The sequence below is a fragment of the Carcharodon carcharias genome, chromosome 3 (assembly GCF_017639515.1).
Source record: "Carcharodon carcharias isolate sCarCar2 chromosome 3, sCarCar2.pri, whole genome shotgun sequence".
In the NCBI taxonomy this organism is placed as follows: Eukaryota; Metazoa; Chordata; class Chondrichthyes; order Lamniformes; family Lamnidae; genus Carcharodon; species Carcharodon carcharias.
Window position 1 is genome coordinate 34,927,397 of NC_054469.1, and position 19,944 is coordinate 34,947,340.

At 41.7% G+C, this 19,944-nt stretch overlaps 1 protein-coding gene across 1 annotated transcript in view; it reads right to left on the reverse strand.

Moving 5' to 3' along the window:
• ptprn2 (protein tyrosine phosphatase receptor type N2) overlaps nucleotides 1–19,944 on the reverse strand; it is a 749,959-nt gene that overhangs the window by 31,780 nt on the left and 698,235 nt on the right. Inside the window, exons 16-20 of the mRNA XM_041183926.1 lie at nucleotides 14,941–15,018; nucleotides 12,310–12,429; nucleotides 9,885–10,051; nucleotides 8,833–8,886; nucleotides 8,499–8,563 (exon numbers count right to left, since the gene is read on the reverse strand). Coding sequence (XP_041039860.1) covers nucleotides 8,499–8,563; nucleotides 8,833–8,886; nucleotides 9,885–10,051; nucleotides 12,310–12,429; nucleotides 14,941–15,018 — 484 coding nt within the window. The remainder of the gene's footprint in view (nucleotides 1–8,498; nucleotides 8,564–8,832; nucleotides 8,887–9,884; nucleotides 10,052–12,309; nucleotides 12,430–14,940; nucleotides 15,019–19,944) is intronic.

Here is a 19,944-nt window from a genome sequence, read left to right on the forward strand (position 1 = left end):
GGTAATTTTCCTTCTCCTTGATGCGTCCCAGTATCTGTAGCTTGGCCTTCATCTCAATGACGCTGAGTCGAATCTCGCTGAACTGTAAACACTTACTGCAGACATGTTTGCTCCAGATCCCAATGGCAACCAGGAGCTCCCACATGTTGCAGCCGAGACACATTAACTGTCCTGCCATCCCTAACGTGTTTTAGTTATTTATTTAGTTATTTTATTCAATTACTTATTTTCCTTTTATATATTTTGTTAATCTTATTGCAAGTTCCTTTACTACTTTAAACCTTAGGAATAGAATAGACATTAACCACTTACCAAATGCTCACCAAACAGCTAGCTTCTTCCCGTGCAGTAAAGTAAGAACCAATTCCTGCAGGGTGAAAATGTTAGAAAAAGCAAACCTCCTTCCCCTCTTCACCTAACTCCCTCAACTCACCAAACTCCCAGCACTCAGTTGCAGTTTTATATCCCCGCAACCCCGTCAATGGAGCACATAGTGGCTCCTATGGCCCACCTGGTCGTCTGCTGGAAAGCCACCTTCTTTAGTTAACCACAGATGGTGGGTCCTCCCTTTAGAATTTTTTTTCATAGCAGGAATTTACTTATTCTGAATGTCCCCTCAAATCATAACTTTCAAACAGGAATTGTGTGTAGTTGAAGGGGCGAAAATGTGCAGGGCTATGGTGAAAGAGTTGGAGAAGTGTGACTAATTGGAAAAATCCTTCAAAGAGTCAGTACTGGCCTGGCAGGCTAAAAGGCCTCAGTCAGTGCAGCATGGTCCGCACGCACTGGGGAGCCACTCCGACAGTGGGAAAATACCAAAGCCATCACAAAATGGTCCCTAAGTGTGCTCTCAATTGCCCAAGTTAGCTGTCTGCCTCCGTGGAGTGGGCAGCCAACCCTGGTCCCGCTCGCCTCTGGGAAAGTCTCTTGAAAGCAGGAATGCATAGGGGAGCCATTACAATGTGGTGCCCCCTATTTTCCCAGACCAATACAGCTCATAGAACCACGCTGCACTGACTGAGGCCTTTTAGTCTGACAGGTGAGTACTGATTCTTTGAAGGATTTTTCCAATTAATTCCACTTCTCCAGCTCTTTCACCATAGCCCTGCACATTTTCACCCATTCAAATACACACAATCCCTGTTTGAAAGTTATGATTTAAGGGGATATTTCAGGATATGTATATTCCTACTATGAAGAAAAATTCTAAAGGGAGGATGCACTATACGTGGTTAACTAAAGAAGTTAAGGAAAGCACAAAACCTAAGGAAAAAGCATGTAACTGCGCAAAGGTGAGTGGCAGGTCAGGTGATTGGTCAGAATATAAAGAACGGCAGAGAATGACTAAAAGGTTAATCTGGAATAAGAAATTAGAGTATGAGAAGAAGCTAGCTAGAAATGTAAAAATGGACAGCAAGGGTTTCTACAGATATTTAAAAAGGAAAAGAGTGAGTGCTGATCCCCCAGAGCGTGACAATGGGGAGTTAATAGTAGATAATAAGGAAATGGTAGATGAAATGAAACAAATATTTTGCTTCTGTCTTCACTATAGAGGATACAAAAAACATTCCATTAATAGTTGTAAATCAGGAGAGGGCAACTTGGTGAAATTACAATCACTAGGGAAGCAGTACTGAGCAATCTGATGGAGCAGCAGGCTGACAAGTCTCCGGGTCCAGATGGACTTCATCCTAGGGTCTTAAAAGAGGTGGCTATTGAGGCAGTAGATGCCTTTATTTTAATTTTCCAAAATTCGCTAGGTTCTGGAAAGATTCCATCAGATTGGAAAGTAGCAAATATAGCCCCTCTATTCAAGAAGACAGGGAGGCAGCAAACAGGAAACTATAGGCTAGTTGGAGTTCTTTGAAGGAGTAACATGCACTGTGGGTAAAGGGGAACCTGTAGACGTGCTGTACTTAGATTTCAAGAAGGCATTCGGTAAGGCACCACATTAATTACTGCAGAAAATAAAAGCTCATGTAGGGGTAATGTATTAGCATGGAAAAAAGGTTGGGTGGCTGGCAGCAAACAGAGAGAATGCATAAACGGGTATTTTTATGATTGGCAGGAGTCTCACAAGTATCTGTGCAGGGGCCTCAGCTTTTTACAATTTATATCAATGACTTAGATGAGGGGAGTGAAGACATGATAGCTAAATTTGCAAATGACACAAAGTTAGTTAGGAAAGTATGTTGTGAAGAGGACATAAGGAGGTTGCAGACAGATATAGATAGTTTGACTGAGTGGGCAACAATATGGCAGATGGAATATAATGTGAGAAAATGTGAAGTTCTTCACTTTGGCAGGAAGAATAAGAAAATCAGAGTATTGAATGGAGAACGGCTGCAGAATTCCGAGGTGCACAGAGATCTGGGTGTTCTAATGCAAGAGTCACAAAAAATTAGTCTGCAGTACAGCAAGTAATTAAGAAGCCTAATGGAATGCTATCCTTTATTATGAGAGGAACGGAACATAAAAGTAAGGATGTTATGCTTCAGTTATACAGAGTATTGGTGAGACCACATCTCAAATATTGGGTGCAATTTTGATCTTCTTATTTAAGGAAGGATATGAATGTGTTGGAGGAGGTTTACTTGATTGATACCTGAAATGAGCAGGTTGTCTTAAAAGGAAAGGTTAGACAGACCAGGCTTGTTTCCATTGGAGTTTAGAAGAATGAGGGGTGACTTGATTGAAGCATATAAGATCCTGAATGGTATCGACAAGGTGGATGTGGAAAGGATGTTTCCTGTTGTGAATGAGTCTAGAACTAGGGGGCACTTTTTAAAATTAGGGGTTGCCCTTTTAGGACAGACATGAGGAGAAATTCTTTCTCTTAGAGGGTTGTGTGACTTTGGAACTGCCTCAGAAGGCGGTAGAGGAGGGAAAATTGAATATTTTTAAGGCAGAGGTAGATTCTTGTTAGGCAAGGGAGTCAAAGGTTACCGGGGCTAGATGGGTAAATGGGAACATGGAACTCGAAACGCAAACAGATCATAAATGATCTTGATGAATGGTGGAGCCGGCTCGAGGGACCGAATGGCGTACTTCTGCTCCTATATCTTATGTTTATATGTATGTTTGTATGCTTCTGCCACCCTTTTAGATCTAGATCTTAACAAATTGTTGCATCTACCAGTAAACAGTTGATAGGATGGAGCAGCCGAAATACCTTAAAGTGCATGGCAATTAACTTTGCAAAACACCTGATTCCTGGAAAAGTATCACAGTGTTTATATAGAATGCCTGTTTGTACAACATGATTTAATAGCACAGTCTTAAAGAGACTGCTGGCGGCCAGCACTAAAATAGAGGCATGCTTGGAAAGTACTTGCCTTACGCACCCAAACTAAAGACCGTTGCCCTAACCCCCATTTTTGACCCTGCCCAATTGCTTTCAATTCTCCCAGGACCTATCTGAAGGGCACTGCCAGGATCGCTTTCTGGCAAAGCTGCCTGGCAGCCACAATGGGCTTCTGCAGTTTGCCGGTCCAATTTCAATAAGGACAGATCCAATGCTGTTCTGGTGTGGGAACCATTCCCGGTGCTTTGTTCATACAGGCAGAACTGCACTGACCAACCTCTTGCCTACAGGCCCCTCAGCGCTGAGTTAATACCTTGACAAATTCAAAGTGGGAAAATCTCCACAAAATGCAAAACCTTCATTTTAATTTAGCTAATTTACAGGGATGGTGTTTCTCTTCAGAAAAACGTTTTGAGAGTTTAATTTTCTAGTGAACACTGTTAGATAAAACAGCTTTGAGCACTCCTTTAACATAGTTATGAATCCATTTCGTGGTCCGATGATTTCCTTCTTCCACAATATAAACCATGCACAAAATAATTTCACATACAAATCAGTGCTTCCAACAGTCCAAGCACTGGGTATGATTCCTGTGCCAGAACAGGAAGGCCTGCGGCCCAATCAAAGTGATTCATTTTGGTAGGAAGAGCGTGGAGACACAATATAAAAAAGGCTACAATTCTGAAGCGGATGCAGGAGCAGAGGGACTTGGACGTATATGTGTATAAGTCACTGAAGGTGCCAGGGAAGGTTGAGAAAGCAGTTACTATCAAAGTCCTCCATCAGCAAACTGCAAATACATACCCATTGATTAGGATTCATAATGAGTGCCTGGAAAATGTGGAACACTTCCAATGCCTTGGAAGTCATCTTTCACAGAAGGCTGACATTGATGAAGAAATCCAGCATCTGCTGGTGGGCCACCCGAGGAAGTGAGTGTTTGAAGATCGGGACATCAGAACTGAAACCAAGCTTATGGTCTACCATGTGGTCATATTCCTTCCTTCCTGCACAGGGCTGAAACATGGGCAACATACAGGAGGCACCTCAAAGCACTGGAGTCATATTGTCAATGCTGCCTGCGTAAGATCTTACATATTATGCAGGAGAACAGATGTACCAACATCAGTGTCCTCTCATATGCAGGCACCACAGCCATTGAGGCTATGATCATCCACCATCAGCTTTATTGGGTTGGTCATATAGCTTGGATGTCAGATACCAGGCTCCCAAAGCAGGTCTTCTTCTCCCAGCTCATTCAGGGCAGATGCACCAGAGGACGACAGAAGAAGCGCTTCATGGATGTGCTGAAAGCCAAGATGAAGAAATGTAACATTGACATCTGCTCCTGGGAAACCACTGCCTTGGATTGAACCAGATGGTGGCAGAGTCTGTGGGAAGGATCCCAGTATTTTGATTCACAACAACAAAATAAAGAGAAAAAATGAGAGTGACTAAAAGAACACGCCATGCCCCAAACTGATAATACACAACCAGACATCCCACATGACAATAAGTGTCCTACATGCCATAAAGGCTGCAAATGTTGAATCGGCTTCGTCAGCCAACTTTGGGCTCCTTGGAAGACAATCATCCTCGCTGGCGAGGGATAGCCAATAACCCTAGGCTTTATTAATAGGGGCATAAAGTACAAGAGCAAGGAGGTTATGTTGAACTTGTATAAGACACCAGCTCGTCCTCAGCTGGAGTACTGCGTCCAGTTCTGGTCACTGCACTTTAAGAAAGATGTGAAGACATCGGGGAGAGGGCAGAAAAGATTCATGAGAACAATTCCAGGGATGAGAAACCAGTTATGAGTATAGATCGGAGACGTTGGGACTGATTTCCTTGGAGAAGAAAGGGCTGAGAGGAGATTTGATAGAGGCATTCAAAATCATGAGGGGTTTAGACAGAGTAGTTAGGGAGAAACTGTTCCCACTCTTGAAAGGATCAAGACCAAGAGGGCACAGATTTAAAGTGATTGGTAAAAGAAGCAAAAGAGACATGAGGCAAAATGTTTTCACATAGCGAGTGATTAAGGTCTGGAATGCACTGCCTGAGAGTGTGGTGGAGGATGGCTCAATCAAGCACTCAAAAGGGAATTCGACTTATCTGAAAAAGAAGAGTGTGCAGGGTTATGGGGAGAAGGTGGGAGAATGGCACTAGGTGAAATGTTCATTTGGAGAGCCAGTGCAGACACGATGGGCCGAATGGCCTTCTGTGCTGTTACAATTCTGTGAATCATGCAATTTTCCCCATGTAGCTTTAATGTTAACCTGAATGAGCAGATAGTACCTTAACTCCTCAATGGTAGAATGAACCCTTTGGCTTCCCACTGCCACCCGCCCCCCCAACTTCCTACCTGGCCCAGGAACAAAGTCAGCTGTTGGAATTTAAAGGGAGCCCAGGAGTTAAAATGGCCTGGTAGTCACTTCAACGAGCAACAAGTCAGTTTCCATCTCACCACACCACCCACCCATCCAAAACCCGCCTGAAGTTAAAATTGAAGCCAATGTCTAAACATGAATATTTTTGTCCCTAAAAGCAGGCTATCACTTTAACACTTAAATTGCCTAAACTATCCAATTAAATATTTTTTTAATTAGATGCTTCCTTCTTGTCTATAACCCCATGTTCGCATATTGAGGAATTGTCCTTTTGATTCTTCCACTACCCTTGTTGACCATTCCCTCGCTGTTATTATTTCTTTTAGATCAAATGTAGACTGTGCTTGGTTTATTTACACAACTACCATTTACTTTGTAACAGACATTGCAGCCTTCTGTCTAAAATATTTAACTTGTCTTGCTTTATGTCTACTTTGTCCTTTGCCAAAGTGAAAGCTTCAGAAATTTCCACTTTCTCTGCTGCTGCACTGGGTTTAGTTACAGATCTTAACCTCCTCTGTTTTTGTTACAAGAACCACAAGGTTAAAGGAGTTATTTCCAAGTGTGCCTGCAACAACCAGCTTCTCAGACCAAATGTTTGTCAATATAAATTTGTACTTTCAACCTGTGTGCTCTCTTTACTATTAATGCTGTTCCAGCAGTTTTAGTAAAGCAAGCTAGGGCCATTTTCAATGCCCCACACTTGTGCATCGCATTCTTTTGTTAAAAAAGAAATGGCAGGAGAGATTTAGGGGACCACTACTTCAGCCTTTGATCGGCAGACGAACACTAGATCTTTTCTTAGGCCTCAAACTTTTTTAGGCCAGACAATGAGAGCCTTGGCCTTAGAAGCTGGGCAGATTTCTTTCAGAACAAAGTCTTTGCTTGCCTCTCAGTATGACAGCCTGGGAATCGACCCAGCTCAGCGGGGAGTTTAGATACCCATTCTGCCCTTTGATCTTTCCATTTGAACAAATGCCAAACCTTTAGGTCACAGAGTTTCAAATCATGTACACTACAGGCAAAAGGAAAGGAGGTCAATGACAAAATGGCGGGGGTGGATGGGGGTGGGGTGAACAATTTGGAGAAACCTCTCTTCGCTCCCTCTGCCCAGTTTCACATGACTTCCTTTGCATTGTGCAAAGCATTACCCATGCTTTGAAATGCCATTTGACATTGTACAGTACAATGAGATAAATAAATGACACGCTATGTGCCACTTAAAAATAAAGCCAACTCCAGTCTTCAAAACTATTTTCAGGAGCAAGAAGCATGAGAATCTCAAGACGCTTCCAGACAAGTATAATGCTGGGCACATTTCTTTACTGTTCTTATAAAGTAACAGCCTCAACAATGTTGCACTTTCTCTTCTGCCTAGGCAATGCTATGCAGAGAATGGATGAACTCGATGATTGTTTACAGACCCGTCCTTGCAATGTATTTGCCATTGCTTCTGTTCACAGCCCCAGCTCAGTATGCATTGATTCTCAGTAGGCATGGCCCGGGTCAACTGAAAGCTTCACGCCCGCCTGTCAGTTTTTTTTTTCAGTAGATGGTGCAGGTGCAGACTCAATCTGACATGAAAATAGTAAATGTTGGAAATAGAAATAAAGAAAGAAGCTGCATTTATATGGCTCCTTTCATTCCCTCAAGATGTCCCAAAATGCTTTATAGCCAATGAAGTGTAGTCACTGTTGGGAAACGCGGATCCCACAAACAGCGATTTGATAGTGACCAGTTAAACTGTTTTAGTATTGTTGGTTGATTGATAAAAATTGGGAAGCACATTATGAGAACCACTTATCACTGAGAGTTGCTTTCCTGTCAATGGGCTGTAAGATCTTTTTTCTGAGTCAGCATTTTAGAAAGTGCTACCAACCAGCTGCCATGTTATGCACAGTCCATCAGTCACTATTTGAAGCAGAAAGAAGGGTTATGTATCAGGTGGGCTCTTCATCAGAATCTGATTGGATCTGGTAAAGTGAGTACCCAGAACATGCCACCCTTGTTTGACCATTTTTTGTTCTGTTCATCCCTTTGGGGGGACCGATCTCCGGGCACCACTCTTTCATTTGTAGTTGGACCCTGGTCTCCATAAGCTTTCTGGGCTCTGATGTGAAATACAGAGCGCAGACTGATAGACGTGCTCATCTTGTTGCTACAGCTGGTCCCAGAGCCGTCGGCTCCAGTCCACCAATGAAGGTTTTCTGGGTCAGGTTCTGCTTGACCTGCTGTGCTTTTTTGCACTTACCATCGTGCTGCATTCTGATTAGAAGCTAGGACTGCATTAATAGATCTTTTTATATATAAGTGCACATGCGTTAGTGGAAAGTAGTCTACTTGAAACCCATTGCCCACATTTCTGGTTCTTTGAAAAGGCTTCCAAGACAGGCCAAATAAAAGGAGCTGAAAGATAATTGACACAGCATGATGATCCTATACTTAAATGTCACATAGTCTGTCTTGTAACTATCTCCCCTCGTTCAATACCCTCAGACCTTTCTCTTATGCAGCCATTTTTCTTTTATCAGTAAAACCTTTTCTTTGTTATTATTAATTACACTCAACCATTATCTGTAGTGCACAGTCTTTATTTTGGAATGAACTGACTCAGTGATCACTATGGCAGTGCAAATAACCATGGCCCATTCAGCAAAGAGCACAATCTGCTTTTAACACATTCCCTTTCTGGCTGGCTCTTGAATGCGAGTGCCTACAGTCTCCAGGGCAACAAGACCAGCACCAGCACCAGCACCACACACACACAGACATGCTAGGAAATAACAAAAAAAGCCATTGACTCTCACCTTTGGCCATCCTATTCAGAACCATGTCAATCAGAATATAGGTCCCACATCTTCCAGCGCCATCACTGTCAACAATAAGAGAGAGAAGATTGGAAAAAAAATAATCGCTATCAGCACTGTGCCATTCAGACCCATAAGACAGCTGCTGTCACCTCTTTCACGTTTAATCATACGGCGGTGGGGGGTGGGGGGGAGGTATCTGTCAGACTCTCAATCAGCTGTTCACCAGGGAACCACTGACGTTCCACAGTAGGGGGGAGGTCTGTGAAAATGGCTCCCCCTCCCCTGCCCCATTTTTTTAATTAGAAAAAACTCACTAGGAAAATGTACTTGCCTGCAGTGAACAATTATCGGACATGAGCGTCCCCTGTAGCACTTGTTTACCTTTCTGTAATAAAGCAGAAGAAATTCAATTCAAACACGCAACCCATACAGCCTGTATAAGTGACTGCCTGTGCAGTCATTGTAAATCTGGAATATTAACACTAAGCGACGTTAAAGCTCATCACCGGCAAACAACTGAATTGCACCTGTTAAGAATTTTTTTTCTGTGCGTATACATTTTTGTACAGAAAAGCACTTTGTCCTTACCCTAGCAAAGTAACGGATTAGAAAAAAAACACAGCAATTAGTGATACCAACCAGCATTCAGCTCAAGAGAGAAACCATCATGCAAACCATTAGCAAGCAAAAGTCAAAGGTGGTTAGAGGCCAAGGCAAGGGTTTTTTTTCCGCATTGTTCCCTGCTGCAGAGTCACAGTTTCCAATGATCACTTTTGTGACTATGCAACTGGGCTCATATTACTAGCTGCAACATCACAAAAATGACACTGGCAACTGTTAATGAGCTGGCAACATAAGAGTTTGTCCATTTACAGAGCGAGCACTGTTAGTAAATTCTGTGGCACACAGCAAGAAAATATATCAGGCTAGGGTAATATTTAGCATAATTTCAAATTTAAAAGAGTACTTCACACATTGATGTTAATTTTTGCTCTGTTTTTGTCTCACAATCTCCTTTAAAGTGTAAATTTGTTCCCTCTGGGCACAAGGAATAAATTAATTAGACATATCAACTGTATATCTGTCTGCAGTCAGAAAACGCTGCCCTATTGTGTCCACTGGGCTTCTTCTAATGCTACTTCTTATTTGACAATCACTGACCCACTAGCAACCAAAGCCGGTTCAACCAACGTTTAAAGCCAAATGTTTCATCACGCTGACACTCAATGTTTACAGGGTTACCGGGAAAATACCGATTGAGGGTCCACATTTCTCTAGTGACATTAGTAATGACCGAGAGCTCCCTAGAATTGATAAGATGTGTCAGAGGAAATTAAAAGAAGCATTTAATGAAATTATTTTGCTCCCGTCCAGCTGCTGTACCTGCGGAAATCCAAGAGGGACCGGGTGGATGAGGGAACAGCCTGGTCAAACCAGCTCAGGAAGTGGAATTGCGTCACTGTGCGGGTCTCGTTCGTCTGGAGGTTTTTGAGGTAAAAGCTGCGTACCAGGAAGTCTTCACACCAGATGTGTTCTGAGACGAGGTTAACCTGATGTTAAAATGAAATTCAAATAAAGGAGTTATCAGGTAGAGCCTACAGCACAGAAAAGAAGCCATTTGGCCTAACTGGTACATGCAGAGGCCTATACAGGCCTCCTCCCACTCTATATCATCTCAACCATGTCAACATATCCTTCTATTCCTTTCTGTCTTCTACATTTATCTAACTTCCCCTGAAATACATCCATGCTATTTGCCTCAATTGCTTCTAGTGGTAGCGAGTTCCACAATGTAACTACTTCCTGAGTGAAGAAGTTTCTCTTGAAATCATTAATGGATTTATTAGTGATTATCTTATATTTACGTCCTCTAGATCTGGGCTCCCCTACACGTGCAAACATCTCCTCTGTCTGTGGTGATTTCTACCTTACATCAAATTAGGCTTGTAATATGGCTTTATTTGAGATGATAAGGTCTACCATTCACCTTGATTCAGGCTTCAGAGCCAGACCAATTGGCCCATGCCATTGCTTATGCTCCACATGAGCCTTCTCCCACCTCAATTCTTCTAACTCTAGCAGTATATATAACCGAGAAATGGAATAGGGGCTTGCTCTGTCACACCACATACCAACCTGGAATTGCAGTGCTTTCAGCAATAGCGCAACTTCCCCTCTCTGGGTTGGGGTTTTATCTTCTCCAAGTTTGATCAGTTTATTAATATAAATGATCTGTGTACTCGCCTTACACGTTTACAATTACAGACACAGCACAGCTTTCAAAAAAATCATAGGACTGATGTTTCCTTCTATGGTTTAACAGCAGCCTTGATGGAACTCTGACGTCATTGGTGGACAGCACTCAAATGGGGACTTCCTACCTGCCTACTGTGCTGTGCCTTGTTTACCTTTCTTCCTGCCACTACTCTAAATCAAGGAATGAGAGGAAATTTGGTTCTAAGTGTTTAAGTTTTAATTAGACACCCAATACCACCTCATAAGAGTGATGAAAATATGGGTCTCCAATGCAAACAGGTCTCTGTAAGTTGGATCTTTTATATTCAGATAAAGAGTGTTATTGACAGCGGCAGTACCATTGTAGATAGGATCCTGCCAATGTAAGACCACCTTAAATGGTGTTGAACTCTGGGTCTGAATCCATACAGTACAGGTAATATGTACCTCACTCCCTACCTCCCACCGCCCCACACTCCTCTCCAACTACCTGTCAGCTCACTACCCATATTGCAGGTAGTGAGATTAACTGCAGAAGGTATGGAGCAGGGATACCAGTCCAAATGAAACTGGGATGCAGCCCAAGAGCAAAGTGGTACGAGCATCAACAACATATGATGGAACAGAATGCAAAGAACAAGCTCATCTGGTATTCAAACTCACAACCAGTTGGCTTACAGTCAAGTGCTCACAGCTTGTGCCAAAGATGTGGCTGCTTGGCAGAAATAGGAAAGAATGGAAACACGTGGAAACAGCTTTGAGGAATGCCGTTTCACTGAAATCCTGGAACGTTTGCATTAAGAGTTAAAGTCTCGAACAATGCCGTGCACTGCAACCAATGCCTTCAAACCTGTTGTTTACATTGTTTGGAATTGTTTGCAATGTATGTGAAATAAAATACCAGGTTTTGCTTTTACTGTTTGAAAGTGTAGTTAACGATTGTGTTCCTAATCATTGGAACCTTGCCTAGCTTATATTTCATCTATTCTTCTTTTCCTACTGGAATCATACTTGGATGATAACATGGTATCATACATCACGATTGTACCGTATACATGGTACAAGGAGAGTGCTTGAGGTCCATGATATATATTGTTTGCAGTGGTAGCCATGGATAGGACACCAGAACAGTGGTAGTGCTTGAGGTCATGGCTGTGCACAAAAAAACTGGCCAATTTAATGGGACGAATACAAAGTCTTAATGCGAAATTGTGAGGGCAATGATATGAAATTAGGAGGATGAAAAAGGGAGTCACTCAGTGAAAGTAAGTGAGAGAAGGAAAGGGAATACGCAAATGAGTCTCATAGAAGCTTAGGTTCTCTGAGAAGACTGGCATTAGGCCAGCTGGTTAAAATAATACTTCACAGATAGATGCTATCAACATGAATAATTTATAGTCCGAAAGGGACTGCAGTTCATAAAGTTGTTAAAAGGAAAAGCTGCACATTAAATCAGGCAGCAACAAAGTAAATAGCTCATTTTAAAATTTGTTGTTATGGATGCTTGAATCACTGACATAATAGTGGAAATACTGATCTTTATTGAATCATACAGTAAAAGCCATCACTTTACCTCATAGATGTGGTAGAGGTTGGAACCCTCATCCGGCCAGTAGTGGTAGCATTGCTTGACTCCATTTTCTGTCAAGGGTGTCAGCATGACGATAACAACACAGCCATTCTCCCAAACCATCTGAAGGGAAGAACAAGAGTCTGTAGTCACAGTGCAGTGAGCTAATTACTCTGTATATTTATTATCATTGAGTCACAATCAGAATTCATACACACCAAGAAAACACGAACCACCACTTAACTCTTGTTCATGCTTCACTTGCCGCTTATCGACCAACACAGAAAATTGATGCTGCAGCTTCCACATGACTTTTTTTTGTCTCCGAAGTCCCTACTTAGGCAGGAAACGGCCAGATATTTTGAACGCAGTCTAGTTTTCAACAATGCCCTCATATGGTGCCAAAATAATGACATTAAGCTATGGAAACCATTATTTCTTTCTAATGCAATAGTAATTTGTCTCTAAATGAGTTAGTTGTAGCAATCAATATAAAATTATGTAGCTTATTATGACACTTGAATGTATTGTAGTTAAAAATAACATTTTTCTTTAAGAAAGTACATATCAGTTTCTACTAAATCTTAAGACTGACTCCCACCCGCTATGCAATGATGTCAAATGTGCACTCCCATTATATTTTACTTCCCATTAGATTGGTAGAGACCCAGTGAAACCATTATCAAAATGAGAAGAAATATATTTTTTATTGCAGTAATAAAAACACAATGATCGAGACCATAAAATTATCATTCAGCTGCCTCCTCTGTAGTCCAAATGAATGGAAACCTAAGCCACTCATGTATCTTGTGGAGCGAAGGCTTAGAAATGCTGACTGGAGAGGTTGTGGAAAAGCCAGATCACCCTTCATAATGTAGGGAGCTGGGATCAAAATGCTGCACAGTGAAAGGGGAGCAATCTTGAAGACCAAGCTACAAAATCCTGATTGATAGTGGTGGGAGGGGAACCAGAGTATTCTGCAGCAAAGGCAGCGGATCCCTGAAATAATGATTTCCCTGCTGGTTTGAGTGTTAGAAGAGAGAAAATTAGTGGGAGATGAGGTAGGAATCAAATGCTGTCAGGGCAGGGGTTTTGGGGGAACCTTTTGAAAGTGCTAACGCAAGATTACAATTTCTCGCTTCAGTTCGAAGGAGGGGTATGGTGGAGGGGCGAAGGGGAGGGTGTGATATGCTGTTGGTAAAACTGATACATTCCACAAACATAGCACTACTGGGCCCCAAGGGAATTCCCTCCCAAAACCTCTCTATCTTGACCTCACTTTTCCTCCTTAAGGTGCTCCTTAAAACCTAACTCTTTGACTGAACTTTTGGTCATCTGACCTTATGTCTTGTTCGGCTTGGTGTTATATTTTGTTTTAAGATGTTTCTGTGAAGTGCCTTGGGATGTTTAACTATGTTGAAGGCGTTATTTAAGTTGTTGTAAGCCTCCATCCGCAGGATTAAGTGGTTGAGAGCAAAGGATTTCTATCTGTGGTGTAATGAATAATTGATTGCACTGCATATCTTTTCTCAGGGATCTGGGGTGTTTTTGTTTTGTTATTGATAGGGAACTGAATGGATTTGTCTGCTACCACGGGCCGCTCTCCATTTGCCTACAGGAGCTGCATTTTATCTAAAGTTTGTACCAAGTGCCCTTTCATACAGTTAATTCGCTGCATCAGGCCAATGAGGGAATGACACAAAAATGCGAATTCCATTCTAATCATTGAGATGAGTGCACAAACTACTTGTGGCAACGATGGTAGAATTCATGGTCAGTGCAGTGCGCTGCTGTGTTAAGCCAGACCAGCCCAACTGTACTCAATGAGTTACATTAACTGATTCTACCAGCTCCACCGATAGGCACTACTCTTTCAGAGTCCCGCAACCACTCAGTATTTTAAATATGCAGCAGGAAGCACTTAAAGATATTCCTACCTACCATGAGAAATGAGTAACAAGTCACTCATTAAGTCTCAACAACTATGACTTTTAGTGTTGCCGAGTAAATGTGAACGGGATATTCCATACATCGAAAAGCTTCACCAAATACATTCCATTTGTTGTGCCTACTAGAAGTAAGAAAGTTAGTAAACCCTTCAAAATCTTTTTGTGGTCCATTCCCTTACATCATAGTACACTCTCAAAATGCAATTTCTTCTTTGCTCTTTCATACACTAGAACCATAGATAATTTTGTACCAAAGGAGGCCATTCAGCCCATTGTGTATGTACAACTGCTCTATACTGTACCAGATCCAAGAACTCAAATATTATTTGTCTGATCATTTCCACATTCAAACACTGCAGACATCCAACAAAGCAGAGCTTAACTCGGTTAAGTTTTATTTTAAGAGCTGGTATTGAATTTACCAGTGCTTGTGTTTCATGTGAAGCTAGGAAGTCTGTCCCAGGAGAGAACTAAGCATTTATCAAAAATTTCACAGGTTTGTGATTTATCTTCAAATCAAATGGCAAATTAAGCAATGTTCAATGATCATAAATGAAATTATAGCCAACATAAACTATCAGATAAAACTGTTCCCTAATATTGCAGCATTTTACCAAATTCCCATTCCTTCAGCTCTTCAGAATTTTATCTTGAAATGTAAATAATGCTTGGACAGATCTCTTACCTGCCAGAAATCTGCGACGGTGGCAGGAAGTGGACCTTGAGCAGCAATGTATGCGGGGTTCCTGGGGTCATGGTCCATCTAAATGGAGAGAAATGAGAGATATGGGGTTATCCTGGAGGTTTATGTATTTGCTAACAGTGTGATTCATCATCACAATACAATTCATTATAGTTCAGCACATTCACTTCTGCAGTCCACAGTCATGATCACAGGCAAATCGATCACTATTATGTGTGTGTGTGTGTGTGTGTGTGTGTGTGTGTGTGTGGGGCGGGGGGGCGGGGTGCACGGGGGGCTGGAGCGGTTTAGCACCTCAAAACGAAGTTAAAAATTAAGAAATTGGGAATAGGAAATTGGAAACTTGTGTAATAAAAGAAAAAAAATTCCATTCATAGAGCACCTTTCAGGACCTCAGGATGTCCCAAAGTGCAGTGCAACCAATTAAGTGCTTTTAAAGGGTAGCCACTATCGTAACGTAGGAAATGTGGAAGCCAAGTTACGTGCAGCAATGTGATAATGGCCTGAATTTCCCCATCGGTGATTTGGGGGCAGGGCCCGCTCGCTGACTGGAAAATGACGCAGGATGACATTGGGAGGAACCCCCGATGTCATCCCGGTCCCTTTAAATTTTCAGGAAGGCGGGCGGACAGCGAAATCAGCTGGCGGGATGAGGTTTCATGTCTGTTTTTAAAAAGTGTAATAAATATTATGTGTTTATTATTAACACGTCCCATTTCGTGTGATGTTGTCACATGTGGGGGACATGTTAATAATTTTTTAATTTTTCTATTTTTAAAGTTTTTTGCACTGTCAGTAATCTCCCTGAGACAGGACTTCGTGTGCATGCATGAAAGAGCGCACTTTGACAGATGGGGAATCCCTCCCCCCCCCCCCCCAACACTGCACAGGAAATGCATAGCGCTTCCTGTCGGGCAGGCCGCTGGGCGGGCCTTAATTGGCCCGCCCACTCAAAATGGTGGCGGGCCCCGTTTTGGTGGTGGGGGTCGGCTGTTCGCCCATCGCCGAGCCGGTGGGGCCCGCCCGCTCACCAAGAGCAAAATTCTGCCCAATGAGTATGTATTTGTAGTTGTTGGTCAAGGGATAAATATTGGCCGGGACACCCGGTAGAACTTTCCTGCTTTTCTTTGAAATATTAAGGAGACTGTTTACATCCACCTGAGAGGACAGAGGGAACCTTGGTTTAATGTCTCCTCAGAGGGCTGGCACCTCTGACAGCGCAGCGCTCCCCCAGAACTATACCGAAGCGTTTGTCTAGATTTTGTGCTCAAGTCTCAGCAAGGCTCTTAAGCAAAATCTTTCTAACTCGAAGGCGACTATGCAACCTACGGAGCCATGATGGACACAGAAAGGCTTGTTGGTTCTAACAGCATTTCCCTATTCATAAATGTGTTCAGTCAAATTTTCAAGCTGCAAGGCGAATCCTTTTTTTTCCCATTCATTGTAAGCAAAACAAAAAACTCTATGAGAAATAGAGTCCCGTAATCAGTAATGAAAGAGAGATGCAGATCAGCGAATTAAATTGGATGCATATTTAAGAACCAGGGCACATGGGAAAAGCAGTTCTAATGTGCTCCTAAGGGATGCATGATTCAAAGAAATATGCAGCAGTATTAGAGTGCTGAGTCAAGATTCTTTTCAGCACTATTGATAGGATTATTTATCAATCACTGGGCCATGACACAACTAGAGTCACATTACTACAAGATGGTCTTTCAGGTTTGCGGTCTGGATGCATTGATATGAGGCCATGCTTACACAGGAGCTCAATTCACCTACATTGATGTGAGATATATTTCCCATTTCTTTATTGTAGCAGTTTTTGTTATATTTAAAAAAATATATACATATATTCAAACCATAAGGTACTTTGGTACATATTGTAGTCCCCCTCCCTTCACAGGTCATAAACACCCCATTCCCATTTAAGTATTGTGTATTATAAATCCCCAGTTTTGTGTTTGTTGGATCCTTGAGCCATCAGCAGAAGCCTTCCAGGCATAGAAACAAAAATATTCAAGAGCCAAATCTTTTCTCATGGAAAAGGGACACAACGTCAGACTCCCCAACCAACATAGATCTTTAATTCCAATAACGAAGCCACCAATTATTTCCATTGCTGGTCATTTTGTATGCTTTTCAATATGGGAGGGATCAAACTATTGAGATGTAGAGCAATTGTACTTCTAGAACTTGGAAGGAGATCGACTTGGGCCTATTTTTTGGGGCAGCCATGACTAAGCTGCAGCAGATATCCAAAGTCTTAGGAAAGAAGAAGTAGTACACAATTAAAGAATTTTTCAAGGCTGTGTCCATTGTTAAACTGAGGGGCCGGGACATTTCTCGTGTGATATAAGGTACAGTACCCCAACAATACTTTAATAGTGACATAGCAACAGGTGAATATTTGATTGTGCATAACTCACAAATACTAACGTCACCCACCGATATCAAATTTAAACACATGCCTTAAAGTGTGAGTGATGAAATTGCGGTTCTCCCAGCAACATGATCAGTCTGTGACACAATGCTTTAAACAGTGATTTGATGGATCCTAGTCAATCGTGAAAACAATGGCAAGATTATGCACTCTTCTCCATGTGAAAAATCATGCTTCAAAATTTACATTTAAAGACTGAAACTGTTATTAATTTGGGCAAAAATGATATTTGTACAAGATGTGAATGAATGTGCTTAATATTGCTTTTTCATTGAAGTTGGTAAATGGAGGAAAATATAATTCTTTCAGCTTTTAATTGCCATATTGAATCTTTCTGCAGATGGCAGAACAATTGTTATAACATTTTACATTGATTTTATTGGTGAACCTGACGCTGTAGAGCGGAGGATATGCATAGGAAAGTATTTCCATGCTGTTCTTAGTCTGGAATCCTGCCAACTCACCTATTCTCTCCAAGTGATTTATTTTAAAAGGGCTCAACTCCATCCTAGCCAGTGGCTGAACAATAAAGCTAGTTAATGACAAATACATCACATTGAAAATTCTTTCTTGTACCAGTAACAAAATAATAGAGTAAAGCAATAACTAAATGAGCTTACTGCTTTTTTAATTATAGATAGTAAAACATTTTCTTAATAACACCAAAAAGTGAAGGGTAAAACAGAGCTTCATTGTAATACCATAATTCTTGAAGTTTGTTGGTGCCAGAGTTCACCCCATGAAAACCACAGATCAGATCAGATCATTGTAACCAGATAATTTTTCATACATCCTTTCCCCTGTACTTGTGAGGACTGCAAGCTCCTGGTCATTGGGTGAAAGTCCTCTGGACCTCTCCCGTTTATCCATGTGGACAAGACTTATGCTAAAGGTCTGATCAAGATTCCACAATGAAACAGGAGAAGCTGTAGGGAAGTTCCTGGCCAATGACTTCATTTTGTCTGAAAATACATTGTCAGATTCCATATAGTGCTATTTGGGGGTTTGGTGGCATAATGGTAATGTCATTGGGCTAATAATCCAGAGATCCAGCTAAGATAAAAGCAAAAAAACTGCGGATGCTGGAAATCCAAAAAAAAAATACCTGGAAAAACTCAGCAGGCCTGGCAACATCTGTGGAGAGGAATACAGTTAACATTTCGTGTCTGCATGTCCCCTTTCCGATTTTCCCTCTCCTTTTTGTTTTTTCCAATAATTTATAACCTTTCCGATTTTCCCCCTCCTTTTTGTTTTTTCCAATAATTTATATAGATTTTTCTTTTCCCACCTATTTCCATTATTTTTAAATGTATTTCCATCCATTGTTTTACCTCTACCTTTTAGCCTTTTTGATTCCTTCACCCCACCCCACCCCCACTAGGGCTATCTGTATCTTGTTTGTCCTGCTTTCTACCCTTAGTTAGCACGTTCCTTTAGATAATATCACCAACTTCAACACCTCTTTGTCCTTTTGTCTGTGATATCTTTTGGTTATCTCCACCTATCACTGGCGCTCTATCCAGCTCTTCTTGTCCCAACCCCACCCCCCTTAAACCAGCTTATATTTCATCCATTTTCTATTTTTCCTTAGTTCTGTTGAAGAGTCATGCAGACTCGAAATGTTAACTGTGTTCCTCTCCGCAGATGCTGCCAGACCTGCTGAGTTTTTCCAGGTATTTTTGTTTTTGTTTCAGAGATCCAGCTAATACTTTGGGGGCACAGGTTCATGTCCCACCAGAACATTAATAAAATCTAGAATTGAAAGCTAGCCTCAGTAATGAAGACCATGAAACTATCATTGATTGTCATTAAAAACTCACCTGGTTTACTAATGTCCTCTAGGGAAGGAAATCTGTCATCCTTACCAGGTCTGGCGTACATGTGACTTCCAGACTCACAGCAATGTGGTTGACTCTTAACTGTCCTTTAAAATGGCCTAGCAAGCCATTCAGTTCAAGAGCAATTAGGGATGGGCCACATCCCATAAAAAAAAATAAAGGAAGATCTAACTCTACTTCACCACTATTTCTCGACCCTTCCTCTGTGTCAAAATGAGCAGAGGTTTCCTCAAATTAAATATTGAGAAGACCGAAGCTGCCATCTCAAATTCTATTCCCTAGCTACTGTTTTTGTCCAACTCCCCAGCAACTGTCTGTGGCTGAACCAAACTGTTTGTCACTTTAATGTCATATTTGATGCTGAGATGAGCTTCCAACTTCAGATGTGTGCCATCACTCAGACTGACAATTTCCACTTCCATAACATCATCTGATTCCACTCCCAATGTTAACTCATCTGCTGCTGAAACACTCATCACTGCCTTTGTTACCTCCAGATTTAGCTATTCTAATGCACTCTTGAACGGCCTCCCACATTCTACCCTACGTACACTTGAGGTCATCCAAAGCTCTACTTTCGGTGTCCTAATTTGTATTAAATCCCGTTCACCCACCTTCCCTTTGATTCCTGACCTACACTGGTTCCTGGTTAAGCGACAAACCAATTTTAAAATTTTCAACATAGTCTCACTCCTCCCTATCTCTATA